A 26,421-nucleotide genomic window follows, 5' to 3' on the forward strand; every position below is an offset into this window, starting at 1 on the left:
TGTCTTAGTAGGGTAAAACTGAGGTGAACCTGGCGATGGCGTTCTGTAAATTGCACACGTTCAATTGATTTCACATCCCTTTGCACTTTGCAGGCCTGATACTGGACTCCACAGTTGAATGGTGTCTCGTAATAAGGATAGCATAGTATATCTTTTTAACTGAACGAAGAAACTAGATAATTACGAAGTTGCTCAAATGGAAATCCTCCGCAGATCTATTCTAGAACTCCTCCGGAAATTCGACAGAGGCTTTATTCTTGATCTGTTTAATTTATCTACAGACAAAATGTTTTGGTGGAAAGTTTCCCGTTTTAATTTTATATCCGTGTGGTGTGTTTATATTATGTAGTAGTAGTAGTAAACTCTTTATTGTACAAATATACATATACATACACATACACACATACATATACATACAATACATTATTACTATACATATACATTATGATGTTATTTAGGTACCTAATATGCTTATGCGATCCATCGTTATAAAAGCAATAACCGAGTCCCGAGGCGCGTCAAGCGTGGCGTTTTGTCGAGTGCGTCGTGTTCCTGTTCTGAGGCATCTGCGTCTGCGTCGAGTTTCTATATTTACGCGGCAGTTTGTACTCGAAGGGAAGGCATGAGGTCGTCCGTCGGGCGCGCAGTGCCGTGTCGCACACGCACCGATACGCCCGGGACGCGAGCCTCCGGCTCCGTCCGTCTCATTTCGCTATGTTGTTGCAAGTGTTGCAACGCTGTGTTTTGTGTTCATTGACAGTTTACTAGTGACTTGTGCCCTTCAGTGCACTTTGGAGACGTAATGGTTGCATTCAGGTAATCAGTTCTGATTGCAAGTGTGCTTCAGTTAGATCTCTTTGTTTTTGTTATCAAAATATCTCTATTTTGTTTTGTGTCCATATATGATTTAGCTACAAAGACTAGCTTACAAAGACTAACGTGTTTAGGTACTATCTAGATAGAACTGTCTGACCGTTGGTGTTCGCAGTTTTCTAGGGAAATGTTAACTTCCGTCCTTCAAGTTCCTCGTTTAGTTTAACCGTTTTGATTGCAACGTTCTAACAGATATATTTCCTTAACTTAAACAAATCTTCCATACTTATCTCATCATATAGGTTGTATTGCAAATGATAACGATGTTATTAGTTAATGCATATCGGTTTCTTGTTGAATGCCCAGGAACCTAATAGCGAAACTATTCGTTTTGTAAATTGTGTTCCGTTATGTCGTTTCGGTTTATTATTTGTATCCAGTTGCCTGCCAAATATATTAATTAGTTTGTGTATTTTTCCTAGATAAATATTTACATAAGATTATGGGCGGGGCTAGGCACGTTCTTATTTTTTTTTTACCTTTTTAGAATAGAATAAGAATAATTTATTGACAATAGAATACAATTTTACAGACACATGGATACAGTGGATCCCAAACTAGGCTATGCCTGTGACTTTTTACACGCCTATTCGGCCACTTACAACAGATATTCGGTATTCGGCCGAACGTTGCCTAGGTATTATTCGGCCGAATACCTAATATCTGTTGCATATACCTAAAAAGAAAAATTACACCATAAAAATAACCAAAAATATTTAAATGTATTCTTGGAAAGTTGTTAAATACGAAGACCCTTTTTTGAGCAATTGTTAATTACAAAATATTTTGTTTTTATCATGGGTCTGATTTGATTGACTCTAACTACATTTAATTAATTATGTTCAACAAAAAATATATCTTAGCAAACGTTGTGCGTTGTGCTTTGTTGGCGAACAGTTTTCATAATAATTGTGACTCAAAATGTTCGCATGTCATGCCGAATATTCGGCGCTTCGGTCAAGAGCGGAGCCGAATATTCGGTATTTTATTTGGCAAAAAACTACTATTCGGGGCATCTCTAGTATTAAGGCGGGGCGAAACATATGCCTAAGATGGTATTTGGTGGGTCGTTCTATGGTATTGTCAATTTGATTTTCTAACGGCGAACTTAGTGTAAGTATTCATGTGATCATTTCGCAATGTCACTAGATTGGATCGAATATGCGAGAGCGATAGACAGGTAGATAACGAAATTTCTATTTTCGTTTGTCCGTAGGGCCTCAGGTGGTCAGGTGCCTCAAAACTACTGCACGAACTAAAAATAAGCGAAGGTTTGGCCGTGACTGTCGCTCTCGGGTCATAAAATTGGAGACCCCTGCACTCCATTAAGCTCTCATGCCACCTTACACGATTCGATGGGGATGGCTCGATAGAAATAATATCGATAAATACCACAATTCGACTTCGGCATTTTTGATGTGTTGCAGTCTGAATTAAGTTTTAGGGTTCCTTACCCAAAGGACCTTATTACTAAGACTCCGCTGTCTGTCTGGCCGTCTGTCACCAGGCTGTATCTCATGAACCGTGATAGCTAATAGACAGTTGAAATTTTCATAGCGAATTTTCATGACGACAGAACAAAACTTTATTACTACATATAAATAACGTTCGAAAACAACTCTAACGATACGAGTACATATATATTTTTACTAGCTTTAGCCCGCTACTTCGTCTGCGTGGACTTAGTAACAGCAGTTAAAGTATAGCGCCTGGAAAAAATCTCATATCAATTATTCAATTTGAGCATATTATGCACACAAATTAGCAGGCACTTCATTATTTATCTCAATTCCACCCCGCTTTTTACTCCTATGTCCTTCTAAGGGACTCAACCTATCTCTATGCCAAATTTCATCTAAATCGATTCAGCGATTTAAGCGTGAAGAGGGAACACAAAGACAGAAAGACAGACAGACAGACTTTCGCATTTATAATATTAGTATGGATAAGCTTGTAAGTTGTGAAAATAATTTTGTATAATATGAGATAGCGCTAATATAATTCACCTGAACATGTATACTATTATCTACACACAGCACGTTGCCGCGTACATGATCGCACCAACCATATCGAAACGTGATGGAAATTTAATCGCGTACCTAGGTAGCGAACTAAAGCTTAGGACTAGACAATGACGAAGTTCACGGGAGTTGTGTTGTGTTGCAAGGTGCTTGCGATGACTCGTGCAAACATATCTACTTTTACTTTGCGCGTAGGTTTTTAGCGAACATCCTGCTAAGTAACCGACGAGGTAAACGTGACATTTGTATAAATCGAGAACTTGCATGAAATATTTTCGTAATTTCTAGGGTTCCGTAATAACATAAATAGCTAAGCAGTATATTTTTCTTTATTATCACACAAAAGTTTGAGGTTAATAGGTATGTTAATAATATACAATAAAAACAACAAAATACAATAAGTTTCTTGTAAACGCCCCTTGATTTTTATTGATTGTTGATGTATACCTACAAGCAATAGACATACACCTATACACACATTATGTGTACATTTCAACATTAGGGACCGTGCGCGTTGGAGGGTCTGCCACACGTCTGCCATCTTGTACACTGAATTGGAAACGTACACATGTTACCTACATTGACATTTCACGCCGAAGGAAGTGCTGCCATCTACCGTTCTCGTACGTTTTCTTCTGCATAGTAGATTCTGCCATCCTGTGGGCTACATTGGAAGCATAAACATCACATTTACGCCTCGCGCCTAAAATCTGACGTCTCCTGTGCTGCCCCCTACAGTTTATGCACGCTCCCTGTTGAGCAAATGAGCATGCTGAACGATAGTTCTTAAAAAACACCACAAAATCACGTTATTTGCATGCTTAATGTTTCATTTAATTTTATGTCTAATTATGTGTTGTTATAGCGGTAATAGAAAACACTGACATAATTTCAACTGCCTACCAGTTCTTGAGATAGAACAAGAACCTTGAGATTGAAACCTTACGATTATCCAGCGCAGTCATTGTTTAAAGAGCACAAAATACTTACGCTACCATGTGTTTACATACTAACAGCCTGCAAATATGTAAGGTCAAATCTGGGGTTATAGTTGTATATGCGGGCAGAACCATGGCCGCAACACGCGCGGCGAGCACCTCCTGCTGGTCCCGCGCTGCCGTCTGGCCAAGGCTCAGAAGTCACTCGGTGTCATGGGTGTAAGGATTTATAACACCCTTCCCAAAGAGGTCATTGACTCAGCTAGTGAGGCAATATTTGTAAGCAAACTTAAGAAAATGCTAATGTGTTTAGCTTGTTACACAATAAACGAATTTATATTCAGAACTGCTGATGTCCCAAACTGATGTAATTTCAAAAATAAATTAAAACAATGTAAAATAACTGAATAATTTAATATTGTGATAATCTACTCTATGTATTATTGTGATAATGATGTGTATGCTGTGTGACGTGTAAGATTATTTAATAATGTTATCAATAAATTTCTCATTCTCTCATTCTCATTCTCATTGAGACAGACGGACAGCGAAAGCTTACTAATAGGGTTCCATCAACCGTCGGGTCCGGGTCCGGGTCCGGATAAAAAGCTTTTCACCTGTCAATAAATTTATATCATAAATGATATTTTTATTACCGACATACCGACATACCGACATTACACCGCCAAAGTATTGGACCTGTCAAAACAGTCAAAATAATTTATTGACATTATTAATTCAGTATTATGAATAAAAGTCCAAGTCCAAATTGAAAACCGGTTCGGTTGGCCATCCAAGATAATATAAAATATTAATAGAAGGCTAGCCGAGACCTTCTAAAGAGTTGCGAATTGCGTTATAATTGTAAGCAGGAAGCAAACTTTAAGAATTTCTGGGAAGAGTTTATATTAAAATGCTGATTATTAGGTATTACCTACTTTTTATCAGTTTATTTAGATTAAACGTTTTTGTAGGAACTACAAGTGGAATGGTTTAAGTTTTTCTATTGTCGTATGCGGAGTGAAATCTGGACAAAATTCAATGTCGTATTAAATAAAACAACGTGGTTACTTTTCATAAATTTTCATGTATTTTAATAATGTATTTAACAATGTTAAATGCAAGATAAAGTTTACTCAAATGCGAGATTTTTAACGGAAGTGGTGGTACTTTAAAGTCATCGGTGTCGAAACACACATGTTGGCATTATTTTTAGTTAAAATTTTATCTTCTTTAGGAATTTTTTTTAGGAAACTTCGTATGCTCGACATATTTCACATTCTCGTCTGTTGGACCATTGGTGTTCTCAAAATAATAGTTACCTTGCCATAAATTTCCATTTTAAGTGACATATGATTAGTCCCCCAAAAATCCCATTACGCAAAACCCTTTTTACACATTTTGGTCGGTATGACGTACCCACATTTTCAAAGTTATTTATTTATATACACCGAGTTCCTTATTCAATAGTCAAATAGTAATTATAGTTTCGCCATGTCCGATTGTCCGTCAGTCACACGTGCACTGTGTGACATGTATTTTACGCGTCAACTATCAAAACATAAAAGGTAAGATAATATATGACATTGGGAATGTGGGCGTACATTTTATTAATTTATTAAAGCTCTTACATACTTTCCCTGCTTAATTATAAAAAACTCCACCTGACGTTTATTCCAGCACAGCAACTACAACAAGTTCCGTATCCGTAACCCTAGACAGCATTAGTCAATCGATACTCAACGATCTCAAAATAACAGTACAATTGGAGATTAATCGATAGCTAACTTAAGAAATGACATAACCGCCCATACAGACAAGATAACCATGGAGCAAATCACCATAAAGAACAGCATTACAAGTCTAGAAAATAAAATAAAGGCCCTAGAAGGGGAAAACACTAATGTTCCATAAGTCTCGTAAAAAGGGATTGAAGTAGAACTGTGTCACTTTGTAATACTTTTCTATTTTTGTGTTTGTGCTCACGAATAAATTATTTCTAATATTGAAAAAGTAGAAAAATAAACTAAATGAAATTATTTTCAGAATTGCTTTCTTGGGGTTAGATATGAGGATATCACGTATCATTTATTTTGTGGTATATTGAACAAAAAAAAACGGCCAAGTGCGAGTCGGACTCGCGCACGAATGGTTTCGTCCGTACCATTACGCAAAAAACGGCAAAAAAAATCACTTTTGTTGTATGGGAGCCCCACTTAAATATTTATTTTGTTCTGTTTTTAGTATTTGTTGTTATAGCGGCAACAGAAATACATCATCTGTGAAAATTTCAACTGTCTAGCTATCACGGTTCATGAGATACAGCCTGGTGACAGACGGACAGACAGACAGCGGAGTCTTAGTAATAGGGTCCTGTTTTTACCCTTTGAGTACGGAACCCTAAAAAAGCAGCCATATCGTATCTGGAGGAGCGCAAATTTGGTATGTTTTGACAAATTGATTATGTAGAAGAACTAATTTTCCCTTTATACTTTCTAATAAACCAATCCTTTGGCACAGGAATCTTCCATAAAAAAACCGGCCAAGTGCGAGTCGGACTCGCGCACGAAGGGTTCCGTACCATTACCCAAAAAACTGCAAAATAATCACGTTTGTTGTATGGGATGGGAGCCCACTTAAATATTTATTTTATCCTGTTTTTAGTATTTGTTGTTATAGCGGCAACAGAAATACATCATCTGTGAAAATTTCAACTGTCTATCACGGTTCATGAGATACAGCCTGCTGACAGACAGACGGACAACAGACAAACGGACAGACAGACGGGCAGCGGAGTCTTAGAAAAGGGTCCCGTTTTGCCCTTTGGGTATGGAACCCTAAAATGTGCTGGGTGGGGATCCTGTTTAGCATCTAGTCTAGTTTGTATTGATATTATTTATTTAATGACGTTAATTGACACAGTGTACCATATAATTATTCAATTAAAAGTAAGACTAAAACTAACTAACAATCATCATCATCATCATCATCATGTCAGCCGATAGACGTCCACTGCTGGACATAGGCCTCCCCCAAGGCTCGCCACTCCGACCGATCCTGTGCCGCTCGCAACCACCGAATTCCCGCGACCTTCACCAGGTCGTCGCTCCATCTCATTGGAGGCCTACCGGCAGTTCGTCTTCCGGTACGCGGACGCCACTCCAGAACCTTCCGGCCCCACCGGCCATCAGTTCTGCGAGCAATGTGCCCCGCCCACTGCCACTTAAGGTTTGCAATTCTGCGAGCTATGTCGGTGACCCTAGTTCTACTGCGGATATCATCATTTCTGACTCTATCACGCAGAGAAACCCCGAGCATAGCTCTCTCCATTGCCCTTTGCGTGACCTTGAGCCTTCTTATGAGGCCCATCGTTAGCGCCCACGTCTCAGATCCGTATGTCATCACTGGCAACACACACTGGTCAAAGACTTTTGACTTAAGACACTGCGGCAATTTGGACGAAAAGATACTGTGGAGCTACACACAATAACAACTTATAAATAATAAAAATTTAAAAACAAAACTACTCTTAATTAAAAAACATCTAAATAAGGCCCCCGCCCGAGGCATTGTGCCAAAGATGCTGGCAGCATTCCCTCGCTGAATGGCAATACTTATGCGCTGCGAGAGAAAGCCGTCAGCTCTCTGGTCACCGGTTGCGTCGACGAGCTTTTTGCTTAGTTTTTTAAAAATAACTTTTGTATGTGTTATTCAATGTATTGTCCAATGTTTATGATGCTAAATAAATGTATTTTCTTTCTTTCTAAAAAGGATCCAAAACTGACCCTAATGATTACCGCCCAGTGGCTCTTTTGCCATAGACCTCCAAAATATTCGAATCCGCAATAAATTATAGTGTTGTGTTCCTGCCGGTGAGTAAGGTTGCCAGAGCTCAACGAGGGTGCGGAGTGTTAGGGTCGGCAACGCGCATGCAGCTCCTCTGGAGTTGGAGGCGTACATACATCTGCTTAACATCAGGCGGGCCGTATGCTTGTTTGCCATCGACGTAGTATAATAAAAATGCTTGTACTCTTGTATTGACTACATTAAACGACAAAAAATACGCTATCGGAATACTGCTAGATATGTCCAAGGCCTATGACATGGTCCAACATGATATACTCTTAATTAACTTTGGGGAGTGTGCCTGCGTTATCTGCATCGACGTAAAAAAATATTAGTCACTACTGGAAGTACTTTATAGAATGTATTCCATACTTATCGTTATCTACTTTTCATTCTTAGTTTTAATATACAACTAGTGACTGTAAACCGTAGTTAGACCTTGCGGTGGATAAGCTTAAAGAAAGTAAAATTTTTAAATACTTCGTTGAGTCATTATTACAGCGATCTCACAATGGTCTCAAATGCCATGATAGACCCTACTGGCGCTTAAGTCCTTAATTTCAGCCATTTTGAACTTTTCCAAAAAACGATACGACAGGAAAAAACCGGCCAAGTGCGAGTCGGACTCGCGCACAAAGGGTTCTGTACCATTACGCAAATAACGGCAAAAAAATCACGTTTGTTGTATAGGAGCCCCACTTAAATATTTATTTTATTGTTTTTAGGGTTCCGTACCCAAAGGGTAAAAACGGGATCCTATTACTATAAGACTCCGCTGTCCGTCTGTCTGTCACCAGGCTGTATCTCTTGAACCTTGATAGCTAGACACTTGAAATTTTCTCAGATGATGTATTTCTGTTGCCGCTACAACAACAAAGTACGAAACCCTCGGTGGGCGAGTCCGACTCGCACGTGTCCGGTTTTTTTGTATTTGTTGTTATAGCGGCAACAGAAATACATCATCTGTGAAAATTTCAATTGTCTAGCTATCACGGTTCATGATATACAGCCTGGTGACAGACAGACGGACAGTGGAATCTTAGTAATAGGGTCCCGTTTTTACCCTTTGGTTACGGAACCCTAAAAATTATCTAACTACCGAACCTGCTCACAAAATTTCACAAGAATCGGTTAAGAAATGCGACATGCGCAGGACAACATCCGGACATACGAAATACGAAGGCATTTTTGCCCAAGCTGAAACGGAGACCCTCGCTAACGCTCGGTCAATAAACTTTAAGCTAACTTTTTCAAACCTTTTCAATTTTATAACAATTAATAACTTAGCAATGTGATTTATGCACTGGTCCATACGCATACTTTAAAATAACCTTCCTTTCGGTAGTCTGGTAAAGATATGGCTCTACAGGAGTATGATGGACACGAAACGGATGATGGATACGAAATGGACATGAATAAAAACGGTCGAAAAAAGGTTAAATTCGTACGTATTCAAATCAAATTGTTTATTAGTGTGTACGTCTCGATATTACTTTATTAGGTAATTAGCGTAGCGACATGGATTTTTAATTTCGATTTTTTTACTGTAGAATATACCCTCCCGTCCGTGTATCTACTTTGCACTAATTAATTTTATAATCAGTCGATGGTGAGTTCGATTTGCTTTTCATTATATTTACACCTTAGATTTTTGTTTAGTACCTGCATAAGTCCTCTTGGCCTGTTATTCTACGACTAAATCTACGAGTGTTAAGACCAAGACTAAGGTGCACCAATATAACTTTGACATCTAGATTTGTAACGACTACCTATGTGTAATCGATGATTACTCTTACAATGGCGTCGGATCAGATCCAACTGTCGTAATTATTTCAGATTAATTTGTCAAAAAAACTGCTAGTTTAATTTGAATCGTCGAAGACGTTTAGATGAGTGTATTATTTCCGGTTTTTGTCATCGTGAAAGGCGTATGCCCATGCAGTCATCAATACGGCCCATCTTTCTGCTTGGCTATAAACAGTTTGGCGGGTTGGAGCTTAAAGCCTACCGAGAACATCGAAAGTATCGAAATCGAAAGATCGAAAATCGAGAGATACAGATACAAATTACAAAATTTCGTTATTATCGAATAGTTAGTTATATTTCGTTGTTATTAAAATTATCGAATAGTGTTGAATTGTTGATGGATTAAATCTGAGCAGTTCTTAAAAATTTTAGTATAGTTATAGTACGTAACGTATACCTATTTACGTCGACGATTTTCATTAAGCAGTATTTACACAGTAACATTACTATAATTTATTGATTTATATTTCCCGGTCTCTCTTGTTCCGTCACTAAAGCGCAAAAAGGACGTTTATTTTGGGAAATCTTGAATTCTGACTCAAACGACTTCTCCAAAACAAGCTACACAAATGCAGTGTTCACAGTCTTGGTCTGTTCGCAGCCAAGGACTTTCTACTAATTTGTTTAACCGTAATGTTGCTTGTAATTTCTGATTCGTAACGTAAACCTTGTCCCTAAAACGGCACAAGGTAATTTCATTAACGCTACGAACTTTACATTGCGAGAATGGCTACTGTTTTACAAGTTTATAAGTGACACGTCTCCGACCAAGAGTAATACCTATAATATACAGAGCTATAACCGCTTTCTCTGTCACTCTAATTACACCTTCATTGGAGTAAAAGAGAAAGATCCCCGAAATTTGCCAATTTCGGTTTTCGCGGTAGGCCCCCAGAAGGTGTATACCAAATAAAATTAGAAATGTTCTAACAACCGCAATTAAACTAAACAGAGATGTTAATAACCACTCTTTATACTTAATTGAATCAGGCGTTGCGTTACAGAAAAAAAAACCGGCCAAGTGCGAGTCGGACTCGCGCACAAAGGGTTCCGTACCATTACGCAAAAAACGGCATAGAAACCACGTTTGTTGTATGGGAGCCCCACTTAAATTTTTATTTTATTCCGTTTTTAGTATTTGTAGTTATAGCGGCATCAGAAATATATCATCTGTGAATATTTCAACTGTGTAGCTTTCACGGTTTATGAGATACAGCCTGGTGACCGACAGGCGGACAGACAGACAGACGGACAGTGGAGTCTTAGTAATAGGGTCCCGTTTTTACCCTTTGGGTACGGAACCCTAAAACGATAGTGAATATGTACTAGTCCGAAAAGATACTACTTATACTAAAACACTATTCACAACATCTATAAATGTAGGAGTTGGTCGTCGACTCTGAACTGTAGATGTGGGAGTGATTGTTGAGTGACGAGACGAGCCATGTGGTAGCGGGAGCTTCGCCTAATGCTTCCTCCACACTATCGTCGATCAATGCAAGCATGCATGCATGATCGCCTGTACAACGCAACCACCCGGCGATTCCCTTTGATGCGTGCCCTAAAACCCGACAACTCACGGGTCGCAGGCGATCATTGGCGATGATAGACGATGACTGGCGGGGACTGCCGAGTATGCCCTCTACACTATCGTGCCCGCCAGTCATCGTCTATCATCGCCGGTAGTGTAGAGGAGCCATAAAGCGACCGCGTGTGGCTTGTGCCATGGTGTCGCGAACCAGCGCCGAATTGGGTAAAGCAAAGCGATGAAATGAGCGAAGCGCGCCGCGCTCCCGCGGGGCTATATGAGGGCGCAACGCTGCTTTGGCAACACGCCGCTGCTATTTATAATGAACCTTGAAAGCGACCGCCCTTGCCGCTTTATTGCAACTAGGCATTTGAAAAATATCACAATTTACGCGATAGTAGCGTATCAACATATAGTACATATATCTATACACAAGACTTGTGCGGCTTGCCCCTCCCACTCTATTTTGAGCCTTTATCACCGCACATTTCTATGCTTGACGGCTTCACCCTCCTAAAATATTCTCGGCATGTATTTTCAGATTCTCTCTTATAATAAAGTGCGCTACGGTTCACTTGGTTCCCTTCTTAAATTAAAACAAGATATTTCTATCATCAGAAAATTCACGCCATGTTTGGGCCACGTTTATCTCCAACACGTCATTTTCCACCGACACACTGGCCTATTTTCATTAATTTTCGCGGTCAAATCGCTTTTCCGTTCAAATCGCTTTTTAGGGTTCCCGTACCCAAAGGGTAAAAACGGGACCCTATTACTAAGACTCCGCTGTCCGTCTGTCCGTCCGTCTGTCCGTCTGTCTGTCACCAGGCTGTATCTCGTGATCTGTGATAGCTAGACAGCTGAAATTTTCACAGGTGATGTATTTCGGTTGCCGCTATAACAACAAATACTAAAAACAGAATAAAATAAAGATTTAAGTGGGGCTCCCATACAACAAACGTGATTTTTGACCGAAGTTAAGCAACGTCGGGCGGGGTCAGTACTTGGATGGGTGACCGTTTTTATAGTTAATGGTACGGAACCCTTCGTGTGTGAGTCCGACTCGCACTTGGCCGGTTTTTTTCACGATCCTTTCAGACTGTACTCGTTAAAGATCAATAACCACGAGGCATGCCTTATACGTCTCGGTGATAAAGCAACAATAGCTGCATATCAATATACCGGGGAAGCTCGTGAGTCACCGGGCGGAGGCGTCGACGAGCGGGCCCAGCCAGCGCGTCGGCCCTCCACTGCCGATTCGGATTCGGTGAAAGGGAGGTTAAATGCCGCCGATTGCCGCCTCAAGACGGATTGCCGCAACTTTACTAAAAATGGCGTCATTCATACAGCTCGCGCTGCTCGCGGTATCATTTAAATATATGAATCAATTGTTGTGATGTTGCTTTCTTTGTAAAATCGTGTTATCAAAAGGGAATATAGGGCACTGCACTTATTAGCACTTACGATATGAAGTAATTGGAACATAATAATGTCATAAGCGCCAACAGACCTAAGTTTTCTTTGATCCCTATAGAGCATCATTTTAGCCCAGCAAACATCATTCACGAATTGCCATTGAGTGAATCACAATTTAAATATAACAGATAGTTATCGATTTGTAGGACATCAATTAGTAACGTTTTAGCTTCCACATAGAGTAACTTATACTAGAGCGGTACTGTCATAGTAAATTTTGTAACCCCAGTAAATTCACTGCCATCTGTCGACACACTTTAATACTAAAAATGAAGATTTAAAAAATACGATAGAATGTATTTAAATATAGATAAATGTTTTTTTTTATTTGCATTAATTATTTTTATGATTTTGACCCATGTTCTTTCACTGATATTCGTTAAAATTGTTAAATAACAAACGAAACCGTCAACGCCATCTATACGACTGTAGGCCAAAACTAGTAGCGCCCTCTGAACGAGAATCAAATTTTCTTGATTTTCGAGGCACGTTTTTTCCTTAGACTGTATCCATCTATTACGGAGTTATATCTATCTTTGGCTTCCATTTCCAGCAGAAATTGGCCTAGAGTTTAAATAATGAAATAATTCGTTTACTGGGCTTGATTGCGACAAAGGTATTTGTAACAAAAAGTTTAACGGCTCCAACCAATCGCAGGTGGATAGGTCAAGGATGCTGTTGAATCACCTTTATGCGCTAATTTAATCTTTCCCGAGCAAAGTCACGGTAAATTGTATCGAGTCGAGGAGTACCTACTAAAACTAAGAGAAGTTTGTAAAAAAACCTTATAACCTGGGCTAGTATATTTTGACATTTTCGTAGATTTGTATATTAGCACAATCGGAATAAGACAAAAATAAGGCCAGTTATACAATACAACTATTTTTCAAGTAAAGACACGCCGGCTCCAACCCTACACCTCTGACCCGAGAAGATTTAATTCCCTCCTAAATTGTAGGAGGGTATCCCAACATGGGACCGGCAACAAACTCGGCGGGACACATCTTTTCAAAACATATTATACTCAGAATGTCCAACATCATCCAACAATTCCAACACAAAAGTCTCACAGTCTATGTCTCCCTTGTTCCTTTATCAGCTGGACTACCGGATCCCAAGCTGATGGTAGAGAAAAGCCAACTTCCCTATTAAAGTTTGGATATTTCTTAATATCAATGGTCTCGCGCAGCATTCTGGGAATGTATCGCTTCTCCTTGGCAAGAACCAGAGGCTTATCAAACTTCATTGAGTGACTGGCTTTATCCATGACATGCTCCCAGACTGCAGACCTAGGTCGACGGTGCTTGACATCAGCTATGTGTTCCTTCACCCGAGTGGAAATGCTCCGTTCGTGATTTTGCATGTACAACCAGCCTTAAAGTTTATGATGGTTTATTATTTTTAATCCGTTTACATAGTTTTATTTCATTAGTAACTATCGCGGTAACCGAAGACAATATTATGTTGATTAAAGGTCCCTTTTTCATGTCCACACCATTTGACATTTGGGGACCTCGAGGAACCGCAGCCATCTTGGAAAATGTGTGCCTTCCTGGAAAAATCGCATTTTACTCTGAATTTACGTATTCTATGGAAATATGGTGAAAGGTAGTAAGGCAACATTAAAGCTTTTTAAATTCTACACAAAAAAGTCCTACATACCTTTGCGGAAAAATTAACTATGCAAATTACTTAAGAAACTATGTAAAATGCTCATCGATCGATACTACCGGTGACCAGAGAACTGGCAGCTTTCTCTCGCAGCGCATTAGTATATGCTGCCATTCAGCGAGGGAATGCTGCCAGCATCTTTGGCACAATGCCGCGGGGGCCTTATTTAGATGTATTTTAATTTAGATTTAAATTTTATTATAAGTAGTTTTATATATATGTAATGTTTATTTGTAACTCCTTAAACTGAAGAATAAGTATTAATTTATATTAAATACATTTTGTATCTTATTGTATCATAAGTATTTTTTATTTATAGAATAGAATAGAATAAAATTTTATTCGTAAGCACAAACAAACATTACATAATATAAAAATAAAACATAGAATAAGATTAAAGAAAAGACGAAATGGCCTCATCTCAGCATATACTTAGTACTTACCCTGATACCCTGTTCTATTCTATAAAATAGCAGACCACTTAAGGTGTTTCAAGGGTGTACCGGTGGTCCGTGGACCCCTGGACCACTGCTCTAGCTACATATTTGATTCAGTTGCTGTAAGAGTGTGTTTGAAAAAGTAAAAGTTGCATTAGAGAATAATAATAAAAAAATCGGACAAGTGCGAGTCGGACTCGCCCACCGAAGGTTCCGTACTTTTTAGTATTTGTTGTTATAGCAGCAACAGAAATACATAATCTGTGAAAATTTCAACTGTCTAGTTATCACGGTTCATGAGATACAGCCTGGTGACAGACAGACGGACAGTGGAGTATTATTTAGTAATAGGGTCCCGTTTTTACCCTTTGGGTACGTAACCCTAAAGACAACTTTTTTATTACTATAATATAACTACGCTATTTTCTTTCTTTCCAGCCTCAATGAGTGCTACTTCGCGAACAAGGGCGCGGCACTGGTGCTCGCGGGCTGCGAGCGGCGGCGGTCGCCGGCGCACGCGCTCGCGCCGCCGCCGCAGCCGCAGCCCGACATCCAGCACCACCTGCAGGCCATGTTCTACTTGCTGCGGCCCGAGGAGACGCTCAAAATGGTAAACATAATTCTATCTTATCGGCCTCCTAGTCTAAATAATCGGTAGAGATCCTGCCTACGAAGCAGGGTTCAAATCCTGGAAAGGGCATTTAGTGTGTTCATCACGAATATTTGTTCCTGAGTTGAATATGGATGCTACCTATGTATCTAAGTGTGTAAAACGAAAATTTCGCGGTTTTTACGATTTTTGACAGTTGCGTTCGGCGCGGCTTTAACGGGTCGGTAGTGCTATAATAATAAAAAAAAAAAAAAAAAATCGTTTATTTCAGACTTCATAATGGTCCATACATGTTAGTACTTAATACTATCTTAAGCAACTAAACTTAAATTATTTTAGTGTAATAGCTATGAGTGACAAGTGTCATAATTGGCACCGTCCTTTTTTCTCAAATGAGTTGTAGTAATTGTAAGCTTTTTGGTTTTGTAACTAGATTGATAATGATAAGATCCTGCTACATAACCCGGTTATGCAACGGGAAATCTCTTTCCTGTAACCTTACCAGTCCCGGCGTTGGTTCTGTACAAGGCAATCAAAATTCCTAATCCAAAACCGGGTATTGTAGTAGGAATTTTCGTTCTTCGTACATTACTGGCTCATGAGTATCATGACGTTGATTTTGTGCAAGGAAAGAAAAAATCCTACAAATCCCGGTTATGGAGTAGGAATAATTTGTCCTCTCCCAGTGGTTATGAAGTTGGTAATGTACCTATGGGGAACAAGTGATATGGGTCGCCTAGTACCCATAGTACTTACAACCTTTGCTTAGTTTGGGGCTTGGGGTTAGGTCGATCTGTGTAAGATTACCCACCAAGTATTTATTATTATTATTTTTCTCTAGTTGAGCTTGACCGCTGTGCTTGCTGCTGCAGCAACTTCTCTACGGCCAACATGATTGGCAGGCCGTTTTTAAATTGATGCTATGTGCTGCTGAAAATAGTCACTATAGAACCCGACCAGACTAGTCGTATCGAGATGACTCTCGTGATTGACGTTGTCGAAATCATCTTAAATATCTTAATAAGTAGGTATATAGGTACCTAATGTTTAAAATAAGGAATCTAGGAAGATTGTAAATGCATGATAAGGGTCCAAACTACAATCTATAGACTATTTTAACTAATTTATTTCGAATTTTGTATGATAATCCTGCAAATAAGGTGGTTCGACTAGGTTACCCAAAGCTTAAACCCCGCTAGATGGCGTCACTTTCGCAAATTTTCAGGTTTTATTTTTTTGTGGAATAGTGTTGGTATCTGTATACTTAAAAGTATGTTTAGCGCACTCTTTACATAAATATTGAACTATTATAATAAACATTGAATACTTCATTGTGCAAAAACCACCTTTAATGTCGACAGAGTGTTTCTGTCATGCTATTTCCTACTATTACTCACACATGCAAACAGTGTTTCCGTGATGCTTGTAGTAGACAATTTCATGCAGTGTAAGTTTCTGCGATGGCGTTGCGGTATGTTCGTGGAAATACGTGCAAGAGGATTCGGGTTTGCAAGACTGGTACGACAGGGGTACTTTTTTTTGTCCTTTTTGTGTTATCTTATCTTTCTTATACCGTTTCTTATTCGAATTCTTGTCCGATTCCGATATAACCGAAATATATTTCAGTGATATCGGAAACGGCTCTAACGATTTCGATGAAATTTGCTGTAAGGGGTTCGATCTAGCTAGGTCTTATCTCTGGGAAAACGAGCATTTTTGAGTTTTTACTTATGTTTTCCGAGCAAAGCTCGGTCTCCCAGATATTCAGTATTATTAATAAATTAGTTTATTAACGTTTTATAAAAATATGTGACGTTTTGAACTAAAAGGTACCACATTGTCGGTTGTCGATTAGGTTGATTTCATTTTGAAGCTTTATGGAAATAGCGTCTTATTGACAACAATAAGTAGGTACCCGTTTTGTTGAAAACGTCACATATATTGAAAACCTGACTTTCACAAATCTCACCTTTTTGGGTTCTTCCAACTCAGAATAACTAGCATATTTATATTGAATCCTGATGCTAATATATAAAACATGTCCCAAATATTTTTGTATAGATGTTTTACTTTGTACTACGTCACGCAAACTGGGAAAATTTGTTGATACTAAAACATGACGTGATGGAATCGATATTTTAGGATATCTTTTTATGTTAGGATTAGGATGGAGAATACTGACGATTCTTAGTAGCACTAGCCCAAGGAAGTCCAGGTTTGTAAGTGTCAGGTATCAGTTTTTTTTAAAGCGCTAAATATAGTTCTACAAGTAAAGCAATCCCTTACTGCTCAGCCTCTATAGTATTTTTCAAACTGGAAGGGTACGATGATAGATTATAAATACTTTTTAGTACATATGGTGCTACATGTTGTGCCGACCCCACATAACGTGGGATAAGGGCAGGAAGAAGAAGAAGATGGTGCTACATATACGTTACCGCCCTAGTGCGGTAATTAGTACACTGCACAATACGTGCATATGTCGAAAATGTAAAGGGCCATAATTATGTACTGTAAAACGTTGTACAATACACGTGCGAAAAGGTAATTCGCAACTCGTGTCGATTGAAACACTTCCTTCGGTCGTGTTTCAATTTATCGCCACTCGTTGCCAATTTCCTACTTTTCGCACTTGTATCGTAATGTACTAATAATAAAGTAGTAATTGTAAAATAAACTTAAAACATTTTTATTTTTTTTGGATTCAAGTACAGTGAGTAACAACATTGCATGGCCCTCATTGTAACTATTATAGAAATATCCCATTTATCATGTTTATTTATATTATTTATTTCTCGATATTTTGGCCGGTCTTGCAAGACCGGTCGTTGTGGAGATCCCTGGGGAGGCCTATGTCCAGCAGTGGATGTCTTGTTGGGGTAGATGGATTCACACAACAAATGAAATAACATTTTTTCATATTTGTTATCCGTAGTTGTCCCTGTACCTGAAAGAAAAATAATATCATGATAACACAAAATCTCTAATGTTATAAGCAAGAAAGATGATGCAACAATATGGATTCTAATAAAGTTACACTTACTTACCTGGTAGTAATAATTGTGTTTTTCATTCATATACAAAATTCCATCATTTTCAACCCCAGGAAAGTTTTTATTTTATTGCAGTGAGGATGTCCTGATTTTTTCTGGCTAATGAAGGAAAACATTCAATTTCCAAGATTGCCTCTTCATTTTACACAATACCTAAAAAAACCTAGTTAGTGACACATTGACTATTCGGTAACCAAAACAGTAATAATTACATTATATAGGTATTGTTCACTGCTTATTATCCTAGCATTATGGAAGAAGTGAGAATTATTTTCTAAAAAGATCGGCACGATAAAATTACAATGTATAATGAAGGAGTGAAGCTGTACCTTACGACACTTCACCATCATGAATTTCTCTTCAATTGAGCGTGGATTTTCCTGGATTTTCGCGAGCCAGAATACCGATGATTTTTGTAACTTGATTTAGACGTTGCTATCATTTTCAATCCACAAATTCCACAATCGAAGTGACAAGTCACAATCCCATGTGTCAGTGTCAACAAAAAATGCACTAAACATGATGGCACTTCGGCGGAACGGCGCGACGTTGCCACTCCAGGCACTTCATGGAGTGCCTGGAGTGGCAACGTCGCACGAAACGTATTTGTACACGACATTTTTGACACACACATACGTAAAATTGATGAAAAGATAACGTTGATTTATGCATGATTTCTGTATGAAACAAAGTTTTTCTATTAATTTAGCGCAAACGAATATTCGAAAGTAGATAAATGTAAAAATATTTATGTCGTAATAGTGTGTAGTGACTTAATTAATGCCGATTGAATTTTGTATGAAAATCGAACCACCTAGTGACGTGCCTACACTGAATACTGATAAGTTTCCGTCGTGTACCACCGGGAATACGCCGCCCCGATATATGATAGATACTAAATCATTAGGAATTTAGACAGCAATTTATCAGGTCGGGTAAAACCGCAATTACCTACTCATCATAGATTCATAATTAACATTTAAACGTAAGCAGCCGATTTTCGCCGAACCTAATTGAGGCGTGCTAAATAAAATGAACGGTTCCGTTTGAAGCGAACTTGCTCCTTCGTCCATGCAGTGACCGACCGTGTTACAGGTTACAGACAGTACAAATAGCTCGCGTGTTTCAGACGTTAAAACTGTTAAAAGGTTAACTGTTAATAAATAAACATTACCACGGAATTGTCAATTTGCGAGTCGGCGCACGTTTGGTCTTTACTCTTTATACTATAATGCGATGTTTCTTAGTATATTGAGCTACCACAATAGAAAAATAAAAAAAGTAAATTTTACATAAAATAACAGAATGTAGGATCAATACTTTGAGCTTATAAATGTAGGTATTTATTTTTAATTGTGATGAAAACATTTTGTATGACTTGTATATACTATATACTTGCGTAAAGTCGAAAACCACCAGCTGCCACGATCAGATCAAGACATAAAGCGAGTACAGCACATGGTTTTGTCGAGAAGAGTCTTGGGGAGTTCTAGTTGTAGGTTGTAGACGTTCTTCGGCCAAAATAATAATGCATGTAATTTGTCGTCAGGCGGTGAAGTTGGAGTCGGCGCACGGCGGTCGCACGCGGTACTTGGTGGTGGTGTGCCACAACGACGAGGCCGCGCTGCTGGGCATCGACTGCAATGAACGCACCACCGTCGGCCTCGTGCTGCGCGTGCTAGCCGACACCTCCATCAAGCTCGACGGAGATGGGTAAGCTGACTAAGTTTACATCTGTTGGTATGGTGTATGTCAATTATGTCATAGCGACGAGATCGCGCTGACCGCTGCGGCAGAAAGGTTCTTAGAAGGCGACCGTGCACCGAATGACGCAGACAGAAACGGCTCGCAATAAGGTGAAGTGATGATCAGGCCAAGATCACAAGGAATTGTTGGTTGAAGGCAGCGTACCAACGTCGTTGTGGAAGGAACTATCTCCGGGAGTTCGGGTTTCGTCTGATAACATAAAAGAATTGTGATGTTAAGTTAATATTTCGTGAGCGCGGAAGTCTCAAAATTTTATGCACCCTGTTCTCCATTCTTTTTGACCCAGTGGCGCCAGAATACTTGCGATCTAAATTTAAATTTGTAACTGCTCGACCAGGATGCGAACTTCGCACCGCTCGTAAACCTATTTTAGCTATTCCGCACCACCGCTCTGGTGCTACGACCAATTCATTCACCGTGCAAGCCACCCGTCTCTGGAATGATTTGCCTCTCAGCATACGACAAGCCGAGACTAAGTTGACGTTCAAGCGCAAGCTGCGCAAGCATATTTTTGAAAAGTCTTACGATTAAGTGTCTGCATAGTAAATTTAGTAGCAGGTACATATAATATAATATATATATATATTAGTGCTGTGCTAGCCAACACCTCCATCAAACTCGACGGAGATGGGTAAGCCGACTAAGTTTACATCTGTTGGTATGGTGTATGTCAATTATGTCATAGCGACGAGATCGCGCTGACCGCTGCGGCAGAAAGGTTCTTAGAAGGCGACCGTGCACCGAATGACGCAGACAGAAACGGCCCGCAACAAGGTGAAGTGATGATCAGGCCAAGATCACAAGGAATTGTTGGTTGAAGGCAGCGTACCAACGTCGTTGTGGAAGGAACTATCTCCGGGAGTTCGGGTTTCGTCTGATATCATAAAAGAATTGTGATGTTTAATATTTCGTGAGCGCGGAAGTCTCAAAATTGTATGCACCCTGTTCTCCATTCTTTTTGACCCAGTGGCGCCAGAATACTTGCGATCTAAATTTAAATTCGTAACTGCTCGACCAGGATGCGAACTTCGCACCGCTCGTAAACCTATTTTAGCTATTCCGCACCACCGCTCTGGTGCTACGACCAATTCATTCACCGTGCAAGCCACCCGTCTCTGGAATGATTTGCCTCTCAGCATACGACAAGCCGAGACTAAGTTGACGTTCAAGCGCAAGCTGCGCAAGCATCTTTTTGAAAAGTCTCACGATTAAGTGTCTGCATAGTAAATTTAGTAGCAGGTACATATAATATATATATATATATATATATATATAATATATATATATATATATATATATATATATATATTTATTTATATATATATATTTATTTTTATTTATATATTTATTGTTGTATATATTTATTTTATCTACATATTACATTTATATTTGTGTCTATTACATCATTTAGTGTTCTTTACATACCCCGCACCAGTGCTTCTCTGTTTGGCCTAAAGGTTGACTGGTAGAGAATGCCGTGTAGCATTAAGACCGCCTGTTGTCACTGTATATTCTTACTGTGCAATAGTTTAAAAAAAAAATTTCACCAATTCCAAGTTCCAACCCGGTGTTGGGAGTTTAAAGCATAAATAATTTTACTACCGAGTCAGTGGTGAGCACATGTTGTTTCTATATTAGAATATTACCTTAAGGAAAAAATTGATGAATTTTATCCATGACATATAGTTACTCGTGTTCCTAGACAATAAATACAGTAATATATTGCATTTGTTTATTCAAGTCGATATGGCGCCGATACTACCGTAATTGGCCTAGTAACTGTAACTATCAAACTTGAATACATTTGAATTGACATATATGTTATTTGACCCGTCTTGACCTATTAGTATTGGTTGTAAATAATATTCTGTCACATTCAATTGAGCCAGACAAATCACTTAAACATTTGTTATTGTCGCAGCTGCATTTTCCTTTGAAACTAAAAATGGTTAGCGACTTTATTCAAGCGATACCGAAAAAGATCCACTGCGCCGTATTTGTCGAACAGTGGGCATTTTAGCTTGAAGTCGTTTAGCTTACTGCGTTTTAAGTGTTAGGACAATAACTAATTAAGCATTCATTGTCCGCAGGGGTTTCAGCGTGTGTGTGTGTAATCAACAGCACATATTCAAGCCGGTGTCTGTGCAGGCCATGTGGTGAGTACGGCCGTAGATTATGATTAACGTCGTATACACGGTGTTTTTTAAAGTCCGTTAATTTCAAGAGTGCATTCCTGAGCTTAAATTAAGTAACTTTCTCAAAGAAATTGTGATTCTAATTAACCCCATTTTGGAGATAATCTATTATTTATTTTTATCTGATAAGGCCCCTACGAGCGCGTACACTTGTTTTAGGGCCTGTTTACATATTGATTAGTGTTTAGTATAAGTTTATACATTTGCTACTAAACGCAAGTACTATCTCGGACATTCGATATCCGAAATGTCAATGATATGTCATAGTTTCCAATTGTTTGGTAGATAAATATATTGTCCGTGTTACAACAACGCTATTAATCACTTTTTACGTAAAGCCATTCAGTTTCCTTAAATGAAATGTACCAATTAAGCCATACCCCTAACTAAGTTAACGGAGTTTAATAAAAAATACCGTGTATAAAAAATACAAATACATAAACGTGACGCGTGGACACTGTCAATGTTGACCTCATTCGATGAGAAAATAATAAACGTGCCATGTAACAATACTGTTCCTCTATACTCGGATAGTGATAATCTATTAAGTCACGTTTTAATGCAGTTGATTACATTACATATAAAAACTTTTATAAAAAAAAGATAAACCGACTTCAAAAAGGATGAAATAAAATATTATCCTTTTTAGGGTTCCGTATTTAAGTATATGTTTGAAGTCGGTGCCAAGCCAAATTTTAAACCATATATTCATAGTGATTTTGGTGCAATTCGATAAAGATGCGGCTATATAAGTATGTACGTTGGATTACCTAACGCAGCGTACTACGTAGGCGAACAACACGCGAATGCGAAGCGGCGCGGCACGGCGCCTTAATTAATCCTTTGATACCTATATTGACCTAGCCACTGGCGTGCCTCAAGGAGGTATCCTTTCACCACTACTGTTCTCCATATTTATTAATTTTATTACTCCTGACCTTCGCTGCTCGTACCATCTTTACGCCGACGACCTGCAACTCTATGACCATTGTAGCGTTACTGACCTAGCTGCTACTGTTGACAAATTAAATCTAGACCTCTTACATATCCAGCGATGGTCTGAGAAGTTCGGTCTGTTTGTTAATCCGTCTAAGTGTCAGGCCATTGTCATAGGTAGCGAACGCCAGCTTCTTTACGCCGACGACCTGCAACTCTATTACCATTGTAGCGTTACTGACCTAGCTGCTACTGTTGACAAACTAAATCTAGACCTCTTACATATCCAGCGATGGTCTGAGAAGTTCGGTCTGTTTGTTAATCCGTCTAAGTGTCAGGCCATTGTCATAGGTAGCGAACGCCAGCTCGCGAAAATAAATTCTACACCCCCCGTATATTTTAATGACACTCCGATTCCTTACAGCCAGAGTGTAAAAGACCTAGGCGTCTATTTAGACAGCACCCTGAGTTGGAAGATACAGGTAGCTGAAATTTGCCGAAAAGTCACTGGATCTCTACATGCCCTTAACAGACTTAAACACTTTTTACCCGTTAAAACAAAAATATTATTAGCACAGACATTAATCCTACCCATAATTGACTACGGTGATGTGTGTTATCCAGACTTAAATGAAGAGCTCTTGAACAAGTTAGATCGTTTACTAAATAACTGCATTCGTTTCATTTTCTGTCTTCGTAAATACGACCATGTCTCCTCTTTCCGCTCTAAACTCGGCTGGTTTCCTATACGTGTTCGTCGAAATATTCGCATGCTTTGCACCCTCTTTTCTGTTATTAATGATCCTCAATCTCCCGAATATCTCAAATCTTTCTTCAACTACTATGGTGTTTCTCGTGTCCGTCAACTTCGCTCTACTGGCAACCTTTCTTTGTCCATACCATCTCACCGAACAGGTTTCATGTCCTATTCTTTCTCTATTCAGGCAGCTCGCCTTTGGAATAGTCTCCCTGTTAAAATTAGACAGTGTCCGAATAGATTTGCATTTAAAAAATCCTTACGTGAGTACTTTGCTGGCAGAACGATGAATTCTTAGTGTTTCTGTTTTGAAAGTTTCATCTGATATCTTATGTATTTGTATGTATGTATATTGTATGTATTTATATGAATATTATATATACAGATATATGTATGTATGTCTATGCCTATCCATTATTTAACTATACTTGTATATATCTAATCACTATGTTGCACCGCCTACAAATTATCTGCTTTGCTCGAAGGTTGACTGGTAGAGAATGCCTCATAGCATTAAGACCGCCTTTTGTACGATTGTATTTTCTTTTGTGCAATAAAGATTAAATAAATAAATATATAGAAGTGTCCTACGTGGGCGATCTCGTTGCGAACGCGAACGCCTTGGGCCGGCCGCGCCGTGCCGCGTCGCTTCGCTTCGCGTTCGTGAGTGTTCGCCTATGTAAGACGCAGCGTTACACGACGACAATAAACGAACTTTCTGTACACCTCAGAACAGAACACACGGTTGAACCTCTTTGTCTTGGCGCAGTTCGTACCATGCTTGTCGGCACGTTAGTGTAAATCTAATACGTTTTGTCGTCGTATTTTTTTAAAGAGCATTTCTTACTGATTCTTAAACAGTCATAGCACGCAAGTGTGGGATTGGGACTGAGTTATTTTCTGTCGCTTACCCAGAGGACTACATTTCAAAATATAAAACAATTCAAGGAACCTTCATGCTAAATTTCAGCTAAAGCGGTTCAGTTGTTTAGCCATGAAAAGGTAGCAAAGAGGCAGACATAATTGCTTTCACGTTTATAATATTTGTACAGTTGTAATGGGATTTATAGACATAAAGCTGATTATTTTTGACTGGTATTGTTACTACTTGGAGTACTTGGCTTGGTACCGACTTCAAACATATCAGTTTGTAACGCATATACTTAAACACGGAACCCTAAAAAGGATAATATTTTATTTCATCCTTTTTGAAGTCGGTTTATCTTTTTTTTATAAAAGTTTTTATTTTTCCATTTTTAGTTTTAAGACATTGTTAAGAGCGTGACGCATGAATGAAAAACATAATCATGTTTATCTGTAAATTTGTAAACTTTAATATTGTCTTCGGTTACCGCGATAGTTACTCATGAAATAAAACTATGAAAACGGATTATATCGCGTATATTGAATTTATAATACATCCCGACGTTTCGAACTCTTTACAGCGTTCGTGGTCAACGGGTGACTGACGGGTGACGGGTGGGGGTTTTTATCGCGTATATATATATATATCTTTACTTGAAAAATAATTATAGTGTATAACTAGCCTTATGAACCGATTTTGCATGTACAACCAGCCTTAAAGTTTGTAGTCTATGATTGTTCATTATTTTAGTATGTGGGTATTTTTGCATTTTGTAATTTTTCCTCAGTCACCCGTTGACCACGAACGCTGTAAAGAGTTCGAAACGTCGGGATGTATTATAAATTCAATATACGCGATATAATCCGTTTTCATAGTTTTATTTCATTTGTAAACTTTATTAAATAATCAGAATTTTCCTCGAGTCCGTCTGGGAAATCATTCCTGTCACTAAATCCATTCTCCGCCCCGCCACTGACCCAATCCCTCAAACCCCCCAATCACTCAACCTCACAGCACATCAACCCCTGATCACTGAACCCCTCGACCCTAAACCACCAACCCTTCAACCGCCATTCCCCGACCCCTAACCCCAGACCCCTTAACTCCTAACCCTAACCCCCAATCCCTTAACTCCCAACCCCTCAGTCCCCGACCCATCAACTCACCTCCCCTCAACCCCCAACCTCAAACCCCCCAAACACTAATACCCTCTACCTTCACCTCTCAGTCTCTTTGGTTGTTTCCAACACTACCTACATCAAAAATCATAATACACATACGAGGGAAGTTATCAGTAGCCTTACCACGAGTTTGACATTGATATATTCGCTATCGTGTGCGTAACTTATTGTTTATGCATCTCGCTCGTACTGGCGTATTAGTGTACAAAGTAAGTTACGAAGAATATTTAGTGTCAAACTCGTGGTTAGGCTACAGTTGCACTACATCAAATTGGTGGTTCTGGTGAGGAAATGCTTGAGTTACTTTAGAAAACACCGAAATTACCATACACGTGCCTTTAAAAATTGAGGAGTTCCCTCAATTCCTCACGGATTCCATCATCAGATCAAAACGAAAAATATTACGAAAACACCTTGGAGAGGTAACTTCTTACAAAAGAAAAAAAATAACTCAAATCGGA

General features: G+C 38.9%; 1 protein-coding gene across 3 annotated transcripts in view; it reads left to right on the plus strand.

Moving 5' to 3' along the window:
* LOC134742366 (protein phosphatase Slingshot) overlaps positions 1-26,421 on the plus strand; it is a 51,716-nt gene that overhangs the window by 9,333 nt on the left and 15,962 nt on the right. For 2 of the 3 annotated variants that reach the window (XM_063675462.1, XM_063675461.1), the window contains exons 3-5: positions 15,035-15,206; positions 19,809-19,972; positions 22,117-22,182. In XM_063675462.1, the coding sequence (XP_063531532.1) occupies positions 15,035-15,206; positions 19,809-19,972; positions 22,117-22,182 (402 nt within the window). Of the gene's footprint in view, positions 1-553; positions 817-15,034; positions 15,207-19,808; positions 19,973-22,116; positions 22,183-26,421 lie in introns of those variants that run through there. The other variant, XM_063675463.1, reaches the window with a different exon arrangement.

This window comes from Cydia strobilella, chromosome 6, assembly GCF_947568885.1.
Source record: "Cydia strobilella chromosome 6, ilCydStro3.1, whole genome shotgun sequence".
NCBI classification, from domain to species: domain Eukaryota; kingdom Metazoa; phylum Arthropoda; class Insecta; order Lepidoptera; family Tortricidae; genus Cydia; species Cydia strobilella.